Genomic DNA, 18,121 nt, shown 5'->3' with positions numbered 1-18,121 from the left:
AAATTTTACCTGCTGCACATAAAGATTTGTCATTTACACTGGATTGGGTGCAGATCATGTGCAGATTGTGTGCTCCAACTATCTTACGATTATTTCATGTTCGTCCCAAGATCACGGTCGTTCTGGTGTGTACCCTACATTAGACTTTGAGGCATGCTGGACTTTTGCATCTTGCTTCTGCCAAAATTGAAATAACTTTCTGAGATGCCAAGGTCCATAGTTGATCTTCTATTTCACCTTAATCTCACAGAACATGGGAAGGACACAAAATGAACATTTAACTACTATGACATGAAATAACATTAAAAACATACATACAATTTAATACATGGATATAAACAATTTAGCCAGCAGTTATGCTGTGACTTATAAAGAAAACAGTCGACAGTTAGGGGGTTATTCTAGTGCATTCGGTGTTGGGCGTCTGCGCAAGCGTGTTTCTGCGCATGTGCAGACATAGGGTGTGTGCACCCATGGCGAACTTTCGGTTCACCTGGAACACGCACCCTACACGGCGTGTGGGGGGGGGCGGAGAAGGGCGGGGAGCGCCGGGCTGCCCCATTACCATATGAGAATGCCCTGCCCCATTACCATATGGGAACAGCCCATGGTAATCAGGCGGTGACGCGGGTGCGGGGGTCAGGCAGCTGGCATCACCAGATGTCAGCTGCTCGCCCATATCCGTCCCAGCGTGCACGCATATGGAAGTGACTTGAAAGTCACTTTTATATGCGTGTACCTTCCACAACCTTCGATGGTCGGCGAGCATCGAAAGATGTGGGAGGTTACCCGAGGCATACGAATGGATGCTAAACATCCATTTGCAGCCTGTGCGGGCGAACCCGCGCTGCGAGGTGGGCGGACATTCAGCCTTGCGAAACAACAAGAATAACCCCCTTAGGTAAAAAGCCGATTTTAAAGCAAATTGGAATTTTTTTTTTTTACACCAATCGACCCAGAATTTGTCGATACATAAGAAAAGTGATACACTGAATGGACAATAAAGCATGCATGTGCATGACGCACCCTAATATTGATATTATTGACATATTAAGTCATTTATGAACATGCAGCTATTTTGAGATATAGAAAAACAAAGCTTATTCTCATACCACACAGTAACCTATTTCACAAGCCGGCTTCCAATTTTGTTCTTGGCTCTAATCTTCATGTAATCCTATTTGATATAACATGTTTGGGTGAGACTCATCCAGGGCTGCCTGCCTGTACAGGGGATTGCAGGCTGCTACAGACTTTGCAACCTATTCATATTAAATGCTGTGATAAATAGGGGCGGAACTTGTGGATTAAAGCCGCCAACATACAGTCATATTCCACGTTCTAACTGTGATCTTAGCATTCTTACAGACAATATGAAAATATGAATTCCAGGAATCCCTTTTTTTCACGGAGTTCAAGGTCAGTCATTTTATGTATTAAAATAAAAATCAAATATTTTAAAAATGTTAATGCATTATAATACTAAATCTAGCAAGTGACTGAGCCACCCTCTGACTCACTAGTATCAGCTGCAATTCCGCCTCGAAAATGACACTCTTGGGTAAGAACCTTTGTTCCCATAACGTAAACAGAATATGCTGCGTTCACTGTGCACAGCTTGAAAATCAATAAATAGCTTGAAGGCGGCCCCAAGAGACCCCTGAAAAGGTTAATACAGAGGCTCTGAACGCCACTCCTCAGTTCTGCGACCTTAACCCCCCCACAATAACTCATTTGTGCACAGGTGGCTCTATGATTATGTACTGCAAGGGACCCAAGAGACTAATTTATACACCTGTGCTTATGCAGGCACATCCTTATAGCACCTGCACTACACTTCATTTGGGGAGCGGAACTTGAAACCATTAAATGTACACTGAAAAATGGATTTACATGAATCTATTGAGTGTAATGCTACATATTTATACTTTGTATCTTTACTTCTGTATTGTGTGATTTATGTTTACTCCAAATATTCTGGAATATTATGGATATTATGTTTATAATAATAAACATTTTTTTTTGGGGGGGGGGGGGCAATATACACTGAAAAATTCCCATAACATTATATGAAAGAACCCAAAGTTGGGATATATGGTAAACTTATTAATTAGCTATGTATAATGGTATAAGGGGGTATTCAATCCCCACCGCTATTTCCGATAGGGGAAATAGTGGCCGGCGCCCGACGGCATTGAAGAGGCAGATCGACGGCCGAATCATGACAATCCACTGCTGTTTACGCAGACACACCCCTTTTTTTGCCGATCGGCAGGCAGGACATTGAATCTCGCCTGGCGATATGCAAAACGAAAACAGGGTCACGGCTGACGGGATGGATCAAAAGTCATGACCAGGATAGAATTCCCCTCTAAGGGGGATATTCAATCTCCGTCGAGCATCTCCCGTGGGGGAGATGCTCGACGGGCCCTATTCAATGCTGTCTTCCCCGACAGCATTGAACAGGGTTTCCTGGCAGAACGAGCCCGACATCTCTAGCTGTCGGGCTCGTTCTGCTGACAACAGCCGGGAAGAGCTGCCGGCTGCATCTCGTCACTTCCCGGCCGCAACTCACGGCCACGCCCCCTTTTCGCTCCCCGGCAGGCGGGACATTGAATCCCGCCTGCGTGTTCTCGGTCGAGCTGACCGAGAACGGGACTGGGTCACGACGGGCGAGCAAGCTCGCCTGCCGTGACCTGAAGATTGAATATCCCCCTAAATCTTTCATTTCCAGCAGAAGATGTCATATGCTCGACCTCTTCGTCATAATAATTTTGTTTTATTTATTTTTGGGATTCTTTTTAACCCCTTCAGTGGTGGGTTTTTATTAGGTGGCGCTCCCCACAGAGCAGGGTTTTTTTTGAGAGCGCTCCCTAAAAAAAACCCCACCGCAGAGTGTCCTGGGGCGGGGCAGTGCTGCTGTGCAATAGGTCAGCCACTACCCGGCCCTGTCCCTGGCAACCCGGCTGTGTGTGGCAAGGTCATGCCACACATAGCCAGGAGAAAGAAGCCGGGGCCAGGCAGCTGAAGCCGGGCAGCGGTTGAAGCGGAGCTCACTAAAATACAGAATAAATAGCACTTTAAGCACCTCCCTGGCCACCCTGCAGCCCAGCACACAGCAGCATGTGCTGAGGTGAGAAGAGCTGCTGCTGAACAGTAGTGGAGGCTCCAATTGGCCCTTCCATCAGACCTGGACCCAGGTAATTAGTACCCCACCCCCCCCCTCCCTATCTCTCGGCAGCAATGCCGGCAAGGCATGCGGGATGTGTAGTTTTACAACAGCTGGAGAGCCACAGGTTGGCCAAGCCTGCGCTAGAACATAAATATATAGAATCTGAGTGGTTTTAATAGGCAACAGCCCATCCTCAGTAGAACTCACATCTTAGTAAATTTACTAAGATGTGATAACGTGCATGCTCACTGTGCTGCAATCTTGCATAAGACCTAATAATACATTGTCATTAGCCACATCCAGGAGTACGTGGTCATTGATGATAGCCTTAGGTTGAACTGTTAATGATGTTGTTTTACGACCCATGGGAGTGCGCATATAGGCCCTCATTCTGGTTGTCCCGCACGGCTGCGAAATTCGCAGCTTTGCGGGGCATATAAACACTGCCTGCCACCCGCATGGACCTCCCCACCCCTCGCACGCTGATTCTCCTACTGACGGCAGCTGTCCGCTCCCCCCTCCCTCGTCACGGGCACATTAGAATGTGACTTCCCAGCGAATTCATGGGAACGCCCATGAAACAACTCACAAGCCCTCATTGCTAGGTGCGAACAGGCTGGCGAATAAGCAATTAGTCACGTCCGCTTGCACAAAGTGGCTGCACATGCGCATAAACATCGCAGGGGAGCAAAGCACCCAGAATAACCTCCGTAGCGTGCACACACGATACGATGGGAACAATTTATCGTTATGATTCACATGTAATTAACATTCAAAATGTGGCAAAAATATTTGTCTCTTTAAAGATCATGCCTCTGAGACCAGGACAGAACTAATGCAAATGTAGAAAGGTGTGTTTAAATGAGCCATTTATTGTACAGTTATTTGCTAATTACTTTCTCTAAGAATGACAAGAAAGCTGCTAATCACACATTGTCAGGTTACCATATGTTTACATTTGACATGTTTGCATAATGCAGTGCTCACAAATCATAACTTTCTCATTAACCCCATTTCCACCAGATTTAACTCTGACTAAATTGTGAATAACTGAGGATTGGCTTATCATTGTCATGGGTCTTGTGATTTAATTTAGATGTTCATTTCCAAACAGTGTCTCCTGTGGAGAAGCCTATGGTGCACCATCTGTAGAGATCATTATGTCACTGCCTAAGTACATTCCCTGCTCTGAACTCCTAGGGCTCATATTGTCACACACTTGTTTTAAAAACAAAGATGCTTTCTATTACGTCTGAACAGGCCACACCACTAAAGGACATCTGCCATTGACCGGCAGCAAAAATTCTCACTATGGTAGAACCTGTCTCACTATCTCCATTTCACAACATGGATAACAGTCGAAATTGCTGGAAATATGTCCAAGTACACAAAAGGTTTATAAAAAAAAAAAAAAAAATTCAATAAAACAGAACACAGCATAGCATCAACCAAAGAAACACTTATACTTTACTCTGAGTTTATCTTGGATTAATCTGCGAGAGGAACTAGGGCCCAGTTTAAATCCCCGCCCATCACTGCTATTTCTTCCAATAGGGGCTCCACCATATCTATGACAGAGGAGGTGAAGGTCGGTTGTTTCAAAATAGGGGTATATACGTTGTTCAAGAGAAATATCGGATTTTAAATGTCACATTTAACGAATAGTCCCCTCCCTTCTACTAAATTATGGTATGAGATATTCGAGATGGGAAAATGTCTAGCCATAAGAACAGCGACACCAAGATATTTCCCAGCAGAATTATTAGATGTAAAGACATGAGTGTAGTAATGACATTTTAACAAAGGGGCATTTCCTGAATTGAAATGGGTCTCTTAGATGACAGCTATATCGGGTGCAGGCATCGGAATCCCAATTTACACAGGCTATTTTCCCTTGTGGGGGTCCACGACCCCCGTAGAGGGAGAATAGAATAAGTGGTGAGCGCAGCGAGACCGCAAGGGGCTTCAATGCGGTCGTCCCCCTGTGAGGCTCCTGACAGTCGAAATTCCGATGTTGGAGAAACGACTGTCGGAACCCCGACTGTTGGTGAGTTATACCATTCTGGCTTTATCTATCCTGTCATCTTTCAGACACTTAAGGAGTTTAGACCTGGTCTGACACATAGAATTGATGGCTAGATAAACTCCAGTACCTTATGGAGCAGGAGGGTAGAAAAACTGTTACGATAATCTGGGGTGAACTCAAAGTTGACCCTCGCTCCGGCTGGCAGGTCTGCAAGGTGTTGATTACAGCCTAAATTGTGCTTCTGTGGCTGAGGTGGTGAAGCCACAGCAGCACCTGAGCCTGACCCTGACTATTACTATACACTGAGTCGGCTGGCACCTGCGGAGGTCTTAAACGACGCCAATAATAGCCGTCTTTCCAGGGCAGACTAGATCCACCCCGTACTCGGTTGCCACCTGGTCTTTTGTGGTGACACAAAGTCCCAACCAAGTCAAGGTACTAGTAAGAGGATATCCTTACTAGACAACACAAAGATAAACCAGGCTCTGCACATGAACATAAACTAGAGCATGCAACCTTGCAGGCAAGGACTGAACAGGGTTTGTGGTCTTTACTGCTATAATGCGAATCTGTCGCAATAAACCAAACAAGAACTATCACCAAGATATTGTGGATAGGTCTGCAACCTAATTGCCTATGCGACACTGTCGCAAAGCTAGACCAATGTCTCCGGCATCTGCCATGAGACAAACAAACAAGAAACACAAAAAAAGACAAGAGCCAGTGGAAGGGTCAGGGAACTGGAACACGCGAGGCTTGAGGCATCGACAGTTCATAGAACACTGGACACTGAGGACACAGCTAGTTTGGGGAGTCTAACCCCACCAACGGTATTCACCAGGGACCCCCACAAGGAGGTTTGGACTTCACTGCGTTCGGTGGACAGGTCGACACCCTTTAACAGAGTTCCCACACCTAACTGGCCAATCACTGAGGAATGGTTAGTGATGGGTAGTGCTGGTGAACTTGAAACTGTGTCGGCCTGGGAGCCGTGGACCGAGTGGTCTTGGGGAACTGTCGATGGTGTTGGCTTGGGAGTTGTTGAGTGTGTTGGCTTAGGAGCCGGAGAGATGTCAACAGCCTGGGAGCCAAAGAGATGTTGTCAGCCTGGGAGACAACATAGGTGTTGACGGCCTGGGAGCAAAGAGGGTAACGGCCTGGGAGCCGTGGACAAATGGTGTAAACTTTGAGAGTCGACGATGGAGTCGATGATGGTATATGGCTTAGGAGCCAATGGTGGTCTCTGCTGGTTGAAGCTGGATAAGCTCAGACCTCTTCTCCTGGAAGCTATGGATGTTATTAGCTGGAAGGGTAACCTGGCAATAAATGGTTAACCAGGGAGTTCTTCTATAATCAGCAGCAGCAGCAGATCACAGGTGCACTTCACAGGTAACTCTGGGACAGGGAACCTGGAGCCTAGAATGCTGAATTCTGGGGAGTACTCAGGGATCGCACAAGTTGTTCAACACAAGGAGGACGTGCCAGAGGCCTGACCTATATCCCTCTCTGCCTGCCTGTGATTGGCTGCAAGTCACAGCATCCATTATTCCCGGAAGTACCTGTTCACACCTTGATCACATGATCAAGTACACAGGTCAGAGTAACAGTGTCAGGGCGATGCTCATGCAGTGTGGGACCGGCTTGGGATCATAGCAGGACATCGACTAGGCCCCAGAAAATAGTCATGCACATCTTACCACAGAAAATGCCTGGGGACAGCGCTGAACAGGGACTTTCGCCGCATGTAAGAGACACGAACGCGGTCACAGATGCGGACACGCGCTGCAATTTCTGACACCAATCTTCAGACTCAATTGAAGGTATAGTCAACTACAAACTAGTATGGGAAATAGAACAAAGATGAACAAATAGCATATAAACACTGCAAACAGACTAATATTATTGCAAGAATAGTTGTACAGGTTGAGTATTGCTTATCCAAAATGCTCAGGACCAGAAGCATTTTGGATAACGGATTATTCAATTTTTCTGAATATTTTTATATTCTATTGAGGTATCTTGAGGACGGGACCCATGTGTAAACACAAAATACATTTATGTTGTATAAACACATCAAACACATGAAATACACACAAATATATTTTATTTGTGCATGAAACAAGGTCTAAAAACATGAAACAAAGTTTGTGTACAATCTCAAACACTGATTTTGAAAACTAAGCAATGATTTTCTTGCACATATTTAGTGCCAGTTACATATCATGTCCCCAGTAGTGAAAGTCACATACCATGTCCCCAGTAGTGCCAGTTACAGATGTCCCCAGTAGTGCCAGTTACATATCATGTCCCCAGTTAGTGCCAGTTACAGATGTCTCCAGTAGTGCCAGTTACATATCATGTCCCCAGTTAGTGCCAGTTACAGATGTCCCCAGTAGTGCCAGTTACATATCATGTCCCCAGTTAGTGCCAGTTACAGATGTCCCCAGTAGTGCCAGTTACATATCATGTCCCCAGTTAGTGCCAGTTACAGATGTCCCCAGTAGTACTTTTAAACACAAAAATATATATATAATTTGAATAAAAGATATCTGGATAAGGAATACTCAATCTGTACAATAAAATGTAGTTAAGGAGCATTACTGCAAAAAAAGTCCTAAGTTTAGAGTTTTTAAGATGACGAGTAGCTGACCATACACCTAAAGATTTAGGGTGAGATTTAATAGGATGCGATTTTTAGTAAGGTTCCGAGATCTCACCTTATTGCATTTTTCGAGTGTGTGCATGTGCGATTATGGAGATATGGTAATTTGGGTGTTTTTGTGTAAATGGCGTGGGGTCTCCCCTCCTGAGCATAACCAGCCCCAGGCTCAAAGAGCTGGTCCTGGTTTAAAAAAAAAATCACGGAGCAAACAAACATTTTTTGAGGAAAAAATAAATCACACTCTATTAAATCCCTGTTTGTCCATATAGGAGCAAATGACAATTCACTTTTTGCTCCAAAATGCCAGAAAACTGCCAAAAACGGTCATTCAGACAAATTGGTTCAATCAAATGGATTCAACCAATTTGTCAGACTGGCAATTTTTGTTTATTTTTCAGTATTTCGGAGCAAATTGTCAATTGTCATTACCAGATTTTTGTTCCAACCAGCCAGATTGGTCAATAAATCGTTAGGGTCAGCAATGAGCTAACTGACTGCAGAGTGTAAAAGCCAAAATGTATTTTTATGTATTGCATTTATTTGTAATTTTACATTTTAAAAAAAGTAACTTTTGCTTTTACTAGTTCCTCTTTAAAAAAAAAAAAAAAAAAAAGTGGAGCTCCCTAGATATAATAAAATGATTCCAGTGACTTTTCTTCCCTCTATATTTGGCATGCTCCCTAGAGAATGAACAGTAAACCAAGCGCTCTGAACCTGTAGGTGACAGAAAAGATAAAATGATAATTTGCAAGACACTTTAACATGAAAGAGCCTGTCAATGACAAGCTTCGGTTCTCTGGACTGGAAACAGGAGGTTATCTTGCAGTGCTGTGGCTCGCGTTCATGTGGTTCTGTGCATTTTTTACATTATAGCTAACTTTGCGGTGGACAGCTATGCCGAACGTACAAGTCAATATGGAATAGGGGTCTTGAACTGAAACAGCCTGAAAAATGTATGAGATACTCTCATCTCTTCCTTGCAGATGGTTTTTCCTTCCAGGCAAAATCAAATGTAATACAGTGAGACCTAAATTAAACACGTCCTCCAAAACAGCTCTGCAGATGTAAAGCCTCTGATAGTGGCAAACACATTACCTGGAAACTGGCACAGGAGAGATGCCACTTTATTCATGTTGCAAACCCTGCCAATCAGTTGGCGAATTTGCTTTCAAGTTTTTTTTCCCTTTAAAGTAACAACAATTACTTTTAAGTCACACAGTTTAAGCTTAATGCAAAATAGTCTAAATGAGTACGATGGTATTTACAAGCATTGGTGGGCTATTGTTACATTTTCTACATTACTCATTTGAGAAGAGTTTCTTTAAAAAAAAAAAAAAAAACATTTGGTTACAGTGACCAGCGTTTTTATTTTACTGATGCACGGTTATACCACAGCTCAGCGCAAAATGACATCAGTTAGATCTAAGGAGTTAACCAATATTGATAAGAATGATAACTTCATAATGACAGAAATCAAGTGATAGCCCCTATAAGATACAAAAGAAAACCACAAAATGGGCCAGATGTTAATGGCCTCTGAGTTCTGAGGCCGTGCGGGATGCCGGATGAACTCTGAGGTTTTTTTTATTAAAAAGGGCAATCATGGTTTTGGCCCTTAAAAAAACTCTCCGAGTTGGACTAGCATTCCGCACGGACACCAAACTTGGAAGATATTACATCTGGCCCAACTTTAAAAATGTTAAAAATAAATGCCTAGAAAGCAATAAGTCAAGTGGATGGCACTAAATATTGTTATCATTGTATTATCACAATATCATTGCTTTATGCACATGTTCAGATTTCTTTAAAAATAGAAATTGGGCACTAACATTGGTAGTATACATCAATTTTTTTTGGTGGATTGGCACAGGGATTAGACAGATTATTGGCAGGTTCTGTGTTGCCCAGGCTGGCATTTGTAAATACTCCATGAACCATGAGATGCCTGGCATGAGTGAGCCTCCAGGTCTTGTACAAATCTGTCAATGACTACGATACAGTAGAAGACTGTGATTAATGTGCTATGTGACACTTGTATAACTGTGTGCGACTGAGTCAGTATAAGAAGCATAACAGAACAGAAAATTGTGCCCGTTGCATATTGACACTTTTTGTACAGAGACTCCCTCGCATACATATACACAAGAGTCACATATTAAATTAATCAACAGAGTCTCCCAGTGTGTCTTACTCACATCACATTGCAGGGAAGATGCATTTGTAGAAGAAAAGATACAGAAAAGTTGCCCATCGCTAGCATATTCTCAATGCGTGACTGCAGCAATGATGTATGAAGACATCTGTATCAAGAGACATGATACATGCATAGTCCTGGTTATACTGTATACCTACAACTTCAAAAGCCCATGTCTTGCATTACTCTGCCATTCAATGATTGCTATACACGTTAATGTAGCTTTAGTTTAATATCAACATTTTGGGGTTAACTAAATAACATACCCACCATGGGGACCATCAATGCCACGGGACTCAGAGGTAAAAATGGGCCCAGTGATGGATGTCCGTGCTCCCAAGGCTGCTCTTTGATTTCTGAACATGTGCACATTATCCCCATCCAGCAAGAAAAAAATTGCAATGGCTTTTTGATAGAATTTATCAAGTACCTTCTATAAAAATTATAGGTAAAAGCTGATTGGCATCTTATCTAGTCACAGTCCATGCAATGACTCAATGACCCTTATATACAACCAAATATAGCACTATCAGCTGTATAATTAAGAGACTAAAGTCAAGTTATTCCAATGTCAGGGCATTTTATCCACCTTTGACAAAATGGACCACTCCTAGCGGCAAGAAGTAGACTTCTTATATGGTCAAGCCAGGAGACGCCTCAGCTGGATGTTTTGATAAATTCCAAGAAGTGGGCATAGAACATAAACTGTTTACTTCCTGTCACATGACATCCATATTGCCCTTACAATATGCCTGTTTCCAGGTATCTCCTAGCCCGATTACATACAGTCATTCATTTATTTATTTTACAAGCAGTGAACTAGCATCCTAATGATCAAATGATTTTGCTTTCTGCAGTTAATTTAATTGCTTACAAAATGAAAAAGAGCTTCTGGGTATTTTGCAATAAAAGCAAACAGGTCAGGTGTACCTTCATATCCAGAGATGACAGCTTTTCCATGTGTTTGTTTATATCTGGAGAACCCGTCTTTTTTGCAAACTGGATAAGACAAAGTTTGTTTTCCTTGAGAAATGACAATATGATGAAGGTGTCTGTAAATACAGCTGGAACACAAAGAGGATAAGGAAAAAGTGTTACCTTTGTATTGTTGGTTTCTGGTAGAGGAACAAATGATATCGGCTCAGTACAAAGGCAATTCTACAAGCCAGTGCTTTAAATATTACATCTGTAATCTCCTAAAGTACATCAATATGTCATCTTGCTAGAACCCCTTGGAATTGAGAAAAAAAGCTCACAGAGGATTCAGTGGAAAATACTAAATTACATTATGCAAAGCTATGTATCATATTACACGTGCTTTATTCCTTCTGCTTTCCGGCCGTCTCCCTCATCTTTTTGTCTCGCTATGTTTCCAGCCATGCACTTCAAGGTGCCATTTCCACCCAACTGTACAAAAATAAACCAACGTTAGAGTTCTGTAGGTTTACACCAAATACAGACCGGCCCCATCCTGCCCAACGCCAGCTAACCCTATCAGTCAAATTTAATCTGTATAGTGTTATGTACATTATATCACATGTTGGCAGATGGAGACAGAAACTACATTTGCAATTAGATTAAGTAAATAAGCAAACAAATAAATAAATAAATAAATGAATCAATACAGCTCAGTTACCTGAGGCACACATAATGGGTGCAGCCATTTTTTTTTTGTTCAAACGGTTTTTATTGATAGTATCATGAACAATCTATGATTCATGGTTTGAAAACAATAAAGCAACAAATAGTACAAAGATAGAATCCCAGCCAAGGGAGCCATGTGGCACTAAAAATAGAAGTATTACCTGATGAAAAAGAGATCAGATCCTCCATCTCTATGTAATAATCAATCTTTGTAATAACCAATCTACAATAGAAGGGGGTCTGGACGATCTCCAATTTACTGGTATCACAGAAGTTGCTGCGTTGTTAAGATGTCTCAGAAGGGAATTTTTATAGGTTTTACTGTCAACCGACGTGATGTTAAGAATCCAGAAACCAGGATTTTTTGTTCTATCCCCCTTTAGAAGGGAGTAAGGAACGGACATTCCCACCATTTTTGTAGGAAGGTGCCCAAGCCAGCGTTACATCTCCAGCATTTATTGGAAACTTTAGGAAACATCTTATTTAACCATACAGGTGAGCAGACCTGGTTAAAAGCCATGGTTAGAGAGGAAAGAGATGAGGGGGGAAGTAAGTGAGGAAGTGTACGGACTTCCTTTCATAATCTAAGAGTAGGTACTGTTGGTTGTTCCACCTTAGGTAGAGAAGGTAACCAAGGGATAATCTCAATATACATGGAGAGGAAACTCTCTTCTAAAGATACCCAAGGTTTCGTATCCTTTGCACGAGTCCATTCTAACTTCCGGTTCAATAAAATCACTTCATAGTAACTAGCGATGTGGGGAAGTTGCATTTCTCCATTGCGTTTCCACCCAAAAAGGATATCATGTTTAAAACATGGGTGTGAATGACCCCAAACATAGGCACGTATAAGTCTCTGAATGGATTGGAACCACACTGGAGAAATATGTATAGGGAGAGTTTGAAGCTTATATAAAATCATAGTATGTGAATTAATTTTGACAATATTTATCCTGCCAAACCAGGATGAACACAAAGATCTCCATTTCTGGTAATCCATTCATATTGATCAGTCTCTTAAAAAATAAACACCTAAATATTTCAGTTTAGAGTCATTCCATGTGAAGGAAAGTAGAGCTTCAGGCTATTGACATCAGCAATAGAAGCTGTCAGGTTCATAGCCAATGATTTTGAATAATTTATCTTGAAATTGGATAGATCCCCAAATCTTTGAAATTCAGCAACCAAATTTGGAAGATATAACATAGGGTTTGAAATCAGGGCTAATAACTCATCTGCGAAGAGGGCAAGTTTGTGTTCTTGACCCCCTATTCGCAAGCCTGAAATATTTGGGTTAAATCTAATGGTTCTAGCAAGGGCTTCTATACAAAGCAGAAACAAGAGGGGTGACCAAGGGCATCCCTGTTTGGTGCCATTCAAAATAACAAATTAATCTAACAGTGAACCGTTTATACGTACCTTCATCGTAGGCCTATCGTATAAAACCTTGATTCTATGGAGACAGGTATGGTTTAGACCTAGATGGCTCAATACCCCATCCATAAATCTCCAATCCACCATTGGAAATGCCTTTTCAGCATCCGTAGACAGTATAATGGAGGGCACTGAGTACAATGAAGCATAGTGAATCAAACTGATAACTTTAGTATAGTTATCTCTGGCCTCGCAACCCAGCACAAAGCCAACCTGGTCTCCATGAATCAACTGAGGGAGTAGTCATTTTAAGCGATTCGATATTAGTTTGGCGAACAGTTTAATATCTATATTTAGTAGGGGAGATTGGTCGGTAACTAGGGCAGACACTAGGATCCTTAACTTAGTTTTGAATTACCGCAATATGAGCTTCTAATGAGTGATTTGAAAAGTGAGATGTGTCTGATATGGTGTTGAATGCATGTGTAAGAAGGGGCCAACTTTTCTTTAAATTCTTTACAATAGTCAATGGAAAAACTATCTGGTCCAGTGCTCTTACCCAATGGAGAAGACTTGATGGCCTTAACCACCTCCTCAATCAGAAAAGGCTTCTCTAAAGAGTCTGCATCTTCCTGGGATAATGTAGGGAAGTATACAGATTTTAGGTAATTAGTAATCAGATCACAATGAGATGCTTTAGCTACATAATCTACGTCTCTTGTGAGGTTATACAATTTGGAATAATACAATCTAAAAAAATCTAGCTATTTTTCGAGTTTCATTATGTACGAGACCTCCTTCTTCCTTTATCGTGTGTATAAAGGTCATGGCACGGTGCTCACAAAGCTTTTTAGCTAAAAGTCTACCAGGTTTGTTACCCCGCTGATACTCACAGCTCCTACATCTACTAAAAGATTATTTAATTTTATCTGAGAGAAGTCTATTAAGAGACGCTCAGGCCTCCTCAAGATCAATGTGGTATAAAGGAGAGTGGGAGGCTTTATGTGAGGTTTCCAAAAAGCTTGATCCTGTCTAATAATTTCTCCTTTTGTAGAGTCTTTTGTTTATTTAAGGTAGGAGCCGAGCTGTATAAATATACCACATAATACGCATTTTTGGGCTTCCCATGCTGACATTTTTAAATCTCCCCCATGTCATTGTCACCTTTATATTTATCAATGCTTACTCCAGTTGAGATTCGCAATAAGTGTCCTGTAGAAAAGTATCATTAATGTGCCACAACCATGGTTTCTGTGACAGTGGAAGCACGGATAAGTGAAGGAAGACAGGTGCATGGTTGGACCACGTTATTTAGCCAATGGAGGTGCCTGTGACTAAGGAACAGGTACTCTAGTCTAGTGTATGTCTGATTGGCGTAAGAAAAAAAATGTGTAATCTAGGTCTGTGGAATGGGATAGTCGCCAGGTATCTATTAACTGTTCATCTAAAAAAGTATGCCTCATTTTTCTGTATTCCTTTTCAAGTCTATGTGAGGATTTGCTTGAGGGAACCCCAAAGGGATCCAGGGACAAATTTAGATCACCACCCATCACAACTATCCCTTCTAACAAAGGTTCCGCTTTCTCAAGTATCATTGAGACAAAGTATGGTTGTTTTGTATTAAGAGTATATAAGATATTGAGCAGGGAGAAACATTAGTTAGAGATATCACATTTGACAAGCAAGCCCCTACCATCTAATAGTTTATGCGTTGATAGACTGTATTAGCGATCGATAAATGTCGGGCTAGCAGTATAGCAACGCCTAAAGTTTTACCTGCAGAATTGTTAGCCAGGAAGACATGAGGGTAATAATGTATTTTAAGAGACGGAACGCACCCAGTCTTAAAATGGGTCTCCTGAATAAAGGCTATGTCAACACTATCATCTCTGAGGCTTTTGAGCAATTTGGACAGTTTTTAGGGAACGTTCAAACCCTTAACATTAAAACTGGTACATTTCAGGGTATTTGGATTTGTCATGGAACAATTATTAGTAACAAAACTATTAGTCAGGAACATTAAGACACAAATGGATGTAGCTAGCGAATTGTTTACACAGTCTCCATCAAGGGGAAAAGGGAACAAAAAAAATGAATACATAAGTGTGGGAAACAGAAACAAAAGAAAAGAGAAGACAAAAAGTTATAGTGAGCATCAAAGAAGAAGAGGATAGAGAGAACATTCTAGCTGCAATTGGATAGGAAAAGGAAACCAGCCTATTTCCCATCCAATAGTGTTCAAGGTGCAGCACAGCGGGGTTGTAAAGGGGGTCGGTCTTGGTGACATCCCAACCTGGAAATTATATTGGTAAACTTGAATGTGACACCTGTTCAAGGCGATCAACAAACAATCTAAGTAGGTTATGGAACCTGGAAACTAACCATTACTTAAGGCCGGGGAAGGGCAAGCATTTAACTTAAAATATTCACAATTGACAGAGCAAAGAAAAAAATATGAATTACAAAGAAAAACTGTTGTGTAAGAAGAAACAGTCAACAGTCTTAGAGAAAAAATACAGTGATAATGTTCAACGGTAGGATTACTTAAAGCAACCAAACGGAAAATATTAACAGAAGCATATTACGAAGTATGAATAATAATTATCTCACCAACTAATAGATCATAAAGATAAATCAAGTGACAGCAGATGACGGCAGAGCCAGGTAAACTATTATACATTCACCACACGTTGACTTGCAATACAAGATTTACTGTATAGCAGATCCTTTGTCCGTGTGGATTATCATAGATCGGTAAAACCAAAGACCCCTTCAAAGATAGGATGGCAGGCCACTGACCTGCTATAAGGAATGCGATCAAATTGTCCCTAGGCACTTTGCTGCAGCCAAGCACAATTTATCTACATTAAGATAATGTATGATTGACCATATTCCCCCCTCATTGAGGGGTGGCAATAGTGGGCAGCAATTGTTATGCTGCGAAGTGCGTTGGTTAATGCGCCTGGGTACTCTGTCTTCATATGGGTTGAATGAGAACTCGGGAATCTCTGCCTTACTTACCTGATTTATCCGCTGTATATACTTAATGTATTCCTTTTTTTTTCTTTTTTTTTTACAGATATTTAGTTGTATAGTTTTTTTTTATAGATATTTGTTACATACTATACTATCTCCATTTCTGGTTTGTGATAGGTGCTATTTAGTTGCTATGTTCGTATATCTTCACTATATACTGATTTTTTGCATGAAGTATAAATAGCTGTTTATCACGGTAATGAGTTGCATAGTTGTCATGGTGAGGGTGTGTTGGTATATGCTGTAGCCATACAGAAGAAAAGCAAAAAAGGAGCAGCGCTATACCAAATTAAAGAGTGTATGCATCAATTAAAAAATAACAATTTAATAACATTTAAACATACATAAACAACACATTGTTTAAAATATGGGGGACCTATTTGGGGTGTGGGGGACCTGTGGAGTATCAATAGTCACCAATGGGGGATTGATAAAACCTGCGTGGATCGAGATTGACGTCCGATTGCAAAGTGAGTACGTTAGATGGTATTCCTGAGTATCCTATGGTCTCCTGGTTCCAAACCCGTTGGCAAAAGTTGTTATGTAGCCAGCCCGGGGGGACCTATAAACGGCAGTCCAATAGGTCAGGTGCTTGAGAACGGTACAATGCCTCTGATGTTAAATATGAAGGACACGATCCAATGATAAAGAGGTGGTCAACCTCTTCTTCAATGGTGATAGATGTCTTTTCTCCAAAATCAGGTCTAGCAACACCAACGTGTTTCGCTGTGTTCACTCACAGCTTTGTCAAGGTGACAAAGCCATAGGGCACCCCAAAACTAGGAAAGGTGAGTGCCGATGTTAAGTGTATATATTGTTTATTAGATTAATTTTTTAAATTAGTCTTATTGTGGTCACATTCTCTCATGCACCATGTTTTAACTAAGATTCCATAGCTTATGTTAACCATTTCCCTAGATGACTAGTGACAGGTGTGTTGGTAGCTGCTCACCTATAAAAGCAAAGTGTGCCGTGAGCTTCAGACCAGATAGCATGCCTGGAATCAAACATTGATGTGATAGCTATGTGTATTGTAGCCATTTTCAGCGATAGTGTTAGGACCTGCAGAACAGTGGGGTCCCGTGAAGGGGGCTGCAGGCTTAAATGCATTGATCAATTCATGAACCAAATCTCCACTATTTATTATCAGTTAATTTAGTGTGTGCAGAGCCCCTACAATGTCGGTTTAAACAAACAATGTGGTCACAAGCCATAGGGCACCCCAAAACTAGGAAAGGTGAGTGCCGATGTTAAGTGTATATGTATATATATATATATATATATATATATATATATATATATATATATATATATATATATATATATATATATATATATATATATATATATATATAGGGATGATGTCCGGCAACTCCTCCTGCTGACAGGTACAGCACTGTAGCTTGCCCGGGTGCCCGCGCTGAAGGTGACGAATCACCCACACATGCAGTCAAACAAAAACACGTCACTCCGGGTCTAGTGAAATAACACAAGGTTTACTGCGTACTGTCTACGCCGTTTCGGACTGGGCCCGTCTTCAGGACATTATGCCCAGCCCGAAACGGCGTAGACAGTACGCAGTAAACCTTGTGTTATTTCACTAGACCCGGAGTGACGTGTTTTTGTTTGACTATATATATATATATATATATATATATATATATATATATATATATATATATATATATATATATATATAGAGGGGGGTTGGCGGCACTCGGAAATAAAGAGCAGACCACGCGGGTATACCCGTGTGGTCTGCTCTTTATTTCCGAGTGCCGCCAACCCCCCTCTACGTATCTGGCACCCAGCCAAGGCATAGCCAGGAGGGCACCAGATTGTTCAGCTACATTTATACACCTAATATTGGATACTTTTGGAGTGCCTCCTCACGTCCTTCTATATATATATATATATATATATAATAATTTGTTCCAGTGCAAGCAAGGCTTTCAGTTACAGTGACCATGCGGGAGCCGGTAAGCTGGACAGACTGCTAGACTTCTGACTGCC

General features: G+C 41.5%; 1 protein-coding gene across 3 annotated transcripts in view; it reads right to left on the bottom strand.

Annotated features, from left to right (window-relative positions):
• The window catches only part of WDPCP (WD repeat containing planar cell polarity effector), a 315,876-nt gene that overhangs the window by 220,735 nt on the left and 77,020 nt on the right, over nucleotides 1–18,121 (bottom strand). For all 3 annotated transcript variants that reach the window (XM_083175790.1, XM_083175792.1, XM_083175791.1), the window contains exon 8: nucleotides 10,985–11,118. In XM_083175790.1, coding sequence (XP_083031916.1) covers nucleotides 10,985–11,118 — 134 coding nt within the window. The remainder of the gene's footprint in view (nucleotides 1–10,984; nucleotides 11,119–18,121) is intronic.

This window comes from Crinia signifera, chromosome 3 (assembly GCF_055691185.1).
Source record: "Crinia signifera chromosome 3, ASM5569118v1, whole genome shotgun sequence".
NCBI lineage: Eukaryota > Metazoa > Chordata > Amphibia > Anura > Myobatrachidae > Crinia > Crinia signifera.
This window is presented reverse-complemented; position numbering and strand designations above follow the sequence as displayed.